The sequence below is a fragment of the Mirounga leonina genome, unplaced genomic scaffold (assembly GCF_011800145.1).
Source record: "Mirounga leonina isolate KUSES-001 unplaced genomic scaffold, KU_Mleo_1.0 Mir_418, whole genome shotgun sequence".
Classification (NCBI taxonomy): Eukaryota; Metazoa; Chordata; class Mammalia; order Carnivora; family Phocidae; genus Mirounga; species Mirounga leonina.
In genome coordinates this window covers 13,175,734-13,180,728 of record NW_023270739.1, presented here as the reverse complement: position 1 = coordinate 13,180,728, position 4,995 = coordinate 13,175,734, and the positions used below count along the sequence as shown (strand labels likewise).

General features: G+C 43.8%; 1 protein-coding gene across 1 annotated transcript; it reads left to right on the top strand.

The window, feature by feature from the left end:
• The first annotated feature begins 3,185 nt into the window (after positions 1–3,185).
• Positions 3,186–4,684, top strand: LOC117998520 (dnaJ homolog subfamily A member 1-like). The gene has a single exon (XM_034987269.1). It carries the CDS (start codon positions 3,441–3,443, stop codon positions 4,632–4,634), a length of 1,194 nt encoding a protein of 397 aa, XP_034843160.1. The 5' UTR covers positions 3,186–3,440; the 3' UTR covers positions 4,635–4,684.
• Positions 4,685–4,995: the final 311 nt, after the last annotated feature.

Here is a 4,995-nt window from a genome sequence, read left to right as displayed (position 1 = left end):
TGGGGGTCATTACCTTTGCCTGGAAGCTCTTACTGAGATCTCAGGGCCTGGATCTACAGAAACCACTCAGGGTGTGCATTATCCTAGGAACAGAGGAGAACCCCTAGCTGGAAAAGTCAGAGGGAGGTGTTTTGCAGATACTTGCAGACAACCAGAGCGGCCCTGATTTACAGTTAGCAGTAAAGGCGTTAATGTCTCCTCTCAATGGCATCTCTGTTATCGATAAGTGTTGGTTGAGTCTAATGACAACCTAATTGGCAACAGAGATCTGAACAGATGTCTCACCTAATAAAAAGCCTTTGTGTCCACAGGCTGACCCCTTTTGGTCTTAGCTGAGCTTTGGTTCTGTGCGTGATCCTTTCTGGCAATTGTCATTAATCACACATACTCACTGATTGTGGCTTGCTGTGTCCCAAGTGTACTGGATAGACCTGGGCCAGCTGAGCATGTGCCCATTGGCTTTCCCTGAACTCTGACCTAGGCCATGTCTTCTGTCACCTCATTTAATACACGCACAGGTTAGACTCTTCGCCCATCCATTTGCCCTGTGAGTCCTTGGTGGTTTTTCGAAGGATCCTCCATCCTTCGAAAAGGAGGTAAGAGAAGAGATTGTTACTGGTTCTTAGGGCAAACAAAAAGGGGCTGTGTGTGGTGTGAAGTGAATTGGCCTGAAGTCCCATCCTGTGGTATAAATGGGACCAAGGGCTTTCTGTGTAGGGAGGGAAGAAAAGAAAGTACTTTGGTACACAGATACCCCCTTTCCCTCTTTCTGAATGTATACTAGACTGGGTAAGGTCAGGACAATGGTTATCAGCTTGCAAAGGCAAAGGTATTTTACCTTCCAAATTCCTGGTTGAATTAAGTATATTTATGAATAAAGTATACTGTTGGTAGGAGAATAACCTCTTTGTTTATGGAGGCCTAAACAACCAGCTAACACAATTAAGGAACACTACATGAAGACCAAATGCCCAGGAAGCAGCATTCAGAACATAAGTAGAATATTCCCTTTAGAACTAAAACCTTGAAAGGTGTATATCCTGTAATCCTAATTCCAAAATTCATAAGTAGTCAATGAAAAAGGAAAAAAGTTCCATGGTCAAATAAATTTGGGCCTTGTTAAGTTAGACAAATTTAGCCAGCTTGCTTTTCTACAGGATTTATCAGAGCTTTCAATGTAGAACATAATTAATGGAAGTGTATTACTTCAACCTTTTTTTTTTTTTTATTGAGAGAGAGAGAGAGCAAGCAGGGGGAGGGGCAGAGGCAGAGGGAGAGAGAGAATCTCAAGCAGACTCCATGCCAAGCACAGAGCTTGACCTCATGACCCTGAGATTGACCGGGGCCAAAATAAAGATTTGGACACTTAACCGACTAAGCCACCCACATGCCCCTTGACTCAAATTTTTTTTAATAAAAGAGTTGTATTAAGCACAATACAGGTCAGTCTTTTTTTTTTTTTTTAAAGATTTTATTTATTTATTTGAGAGAGAGAGCTGCAAAGAGAGAGTGTGCAAGCAGGGGCAGAGATAGAGGGAGAGGGAGAAGCAGACTCCCCTCTGAGCAAGGAGCCTGATGTGGGACTCCATTCCAGGACCCTGGGATCAGGACCTGAGCCCAAGCCAGATGCTTAACTGACTGAGCCACCCAGGCATCCCAGGTCAATCTTATTACAGAAACTGACAGCATATCTTTTTTCTAATTTTTGGATTTGCTGTTTCATGAATTTCTGCTCTAAGAAGAAAGGTTGGCTTGTTTGGCCTCCTTGTTAGGTTCACCAGTTATAAACATACTTTTCTGAATCATTTCACAGTTTTCTGAATCAATGAATGGACAGATAGTTGGATGAAATCAGGTGGGATGAGATGGATCAGGATGGAAAAGTATGGCAGCAAAATGTTCTCAAGAGTCTTGTTGCTTCCCCTCCAGCTCTATTTTTATTGTTGTGTGATTCTGGGCCATTTCCTGTTATTATTACACTTATTGTTGTCAGAGGAAGCCAATTCATTTTAATATTAGCCTGAGCAAAACATAATGAGGAAGAGAATCTGCTACCAAAAAGGAAACATGTATGTGCTGCTTTGCATTCCAAAGCTTAGTACTCAGATAAAGAAAACATCCAGCGTGCTCTCCACACAGTCTCAAAACATCCTGCCAGGCCAATGAAAAATTCAGTCACATCAAGGAAAAACTGCTTGAGAACCAGATGATTTACCAAGCTCTTCACTACTCCTATTTTTATTTTGGAAGGGGGAAGAGGTGACGATGGAGAAAGGGAGAATTAAGGGGGCCAGAGCAGGAACAGCTTGGAGCACTGATGTTGCCAGACCCCAGGGTGAAGGGTGAACTGCTGGCCTTCTTCCCTTAGATCTGCCAGCCAGAGCTACTACTGACATTTTCCTCCTGTGAGTGGAGAACCTCTGAGAACTTGAAAGTCCATCCTGTCCAGCGGCCAGCGCTTCTTTTTCTCTTCTCTCTTTCTTCTTCCCTTCCCAAGTATGTCCTCTGAATTGTGTGCGATGTCCACTCATCTTGGAAGGATTGCTTTTTTCAGGGCATGCGCAGGAGATGTGAAAGGTAGAGAGAAGAGGAAGGATAGGGAACCAACAGGTGAGGGAACCAACTCTGGGCCAGGCTGGGTTAAATCTTTTCACATAATGTGTTTGGTGCTCACAGTAATAGTCTGGTAGGTATTGTTATTACCCCTGTGTTACAGTTGAGGAAATGAAGACTTAGTGAGGCTAAGGAGCTTGCCTGCCCAACCTTACGAGGCTACAAAGTGTTGGGGGCCGGGTTTAAATGGAGGCAGGTTTGTTGACTTTCCAAACCAATGCTTATAACCACAATCTCACTTAATTTTGTCAAGCCTCAGCGTTCTCATTCATGAAATAGACATTATCCTTGTTTTGGCCCTTGTCCTCCTTATTGTTTATTCTCTACACAGTGGCCAGAAAGATTATACCAGGTAGGACTACGCTTGGCTGCCAGAAACAGAGATATAAAATAAATGTCTGGAGGCGACTTGGTTGGGCAGGCATGGATCTGCTCCATAAAGTCCTCGGGGGCTTCAGATTCTTCCAACTCACCATTATCCCATCCAGCAGGGTGGCCCTTTTCATCATGGTCCAAGGTAGCATATAGCTCCAGCCATCACATCTGCATTCCAGGCAGAGAATATGGGACAGAGTGAAGAAGAAAAGGGTTAAAAACATACAAACTGCCTATTTTTTAGGCATGATTTTCTGAAGCACCACACCATACTTATCACCCCTCTGCCAGACTTGAGTCCCGTACAACTACCTGCAAGAGATGCTGGAAAAGGGAACTTTCCAGAACGCTCGGTGAGACGCGGAGGAGCGGCGGCTGCCCGAGCTGTGCCCAGCAACGCGCTCCTTCCTGCTCCCCCACACCGGCCTCGGCCCTCTCACCGGCTGTAGAAAATGGTGAAAGAAACCACTTACTATGATGTTTTGGGGGTCAAACCCAATGCCACCCAAGAGGAATTGAAAAAGGCCTACAGGAAACTGGCCTTGAAGTATCACCCTGATAAGAATCCAAATGAAGCAGAGAAGTTCAAACAGATTTCTCAAGCTTACAAAGTACTCTCTGATGCAAAGAAAAGGGAATTATATGACAAAGGAGGAGACCAGTCAATTAAAGAAGGTGGAGCTGGTGGTGGTTTTGGCTCCCCCATGGACATCTTTGATATGTTTTTTGGAGGAGGAGGAAGGATGCAGAGAGAAAGGAGAGGTAAAAATGTTGTGCATCAGCTCTCAGTAACCTTAGAAGATTTATATAATGGTGCAACACGAAAACTAGCTCTGCAAAAGAATGTGATTTGTGATAAATGTGAAGGCCGAGGTGGTAAGAAAGGAGCAGTCGAAAGTTGTCCCAGTTGCCGAAGTACTGGAATGCAAATAAGAATTCATCAGATAGGACCTGGAATGGTTCAGCAAATTCAGTCTGTGTGCATGGAGTGCCAGGGCCATGGGGAACGGATCAGTCCCAAAGATAGATGTAAAAGCTGCAATGGGAGGAAGATAGTTCGAGAGAAGAAGATTCTAGAAGTTCATATTGACAAAGGCATGAAGGATGGCCAGAAGATGACATTCCATGGTGAAGGAGACCAAGAACCAGGACTGGAACCAGGAGATATTATCATTGTTTTAGATCAGAAGGACCACGCTGTTTTTACTCGGCGAGGAGAAGACCTGTTCATGTGTATGGACATACAGCTGGTTGAAGCACCGTGCGGCTTTCAAAAGCCAGTATCTACTCTTGACAACCGAACCATCGTCATCACCTCTCACCCAGGTCAAATTGTCAAGCATGGAGATATCAAGTGTGTGCTAAATGAAGGCATGCCAATTTATCGTAGACCATATGAGAAGGGTTGCCTAATCATCGAATTTAAGGTAAACTTTCCTGAGAATGGCTTTCTCTCTCCTGATAAACTCTCTTTGCTGCAAAAACTCCTACCTGAGAGGAAAGAAGTAGAAGAGACTGATGAAATGGACCAGGTAGAACTGGTGGACTTTGATCCAAATCAGGAGAGATGGCGCCATTACAATGGGGAAGCCTATGAGGATGATGAACATCATCCCAGGGGTGGTGTTCAGTGTCAGACCTCTTAATGGGGCCAGTGAATAACACTGCTGGCATTTTATATGCAGTAGTGAATGAGTGAAGGACTATAATCATAGCTCACTACTTGCTATTGTTTTTGTTTTAATATTCAACTATAGTAGTGTTTTAAAAGTTAAATGAAGAATAAACTCAAATATAAAAGCTCTGAAAAAAAAAAAGGAGATGCTGGAAAATATGTTTTTTTTAAATTCTGGGATGCCATGTGTCCAGCTAAAAACTTGGGTTTTCCATTATTATGCAAGAAAGAGGAAATGGGTACTGGGGACAGCGTAGTCTCTGCCAGAGTAACCCTTCCGAAATGTGAGTTGGATCACATTGCTCACTCTGCTTAACACGGTGTGGAAAGCC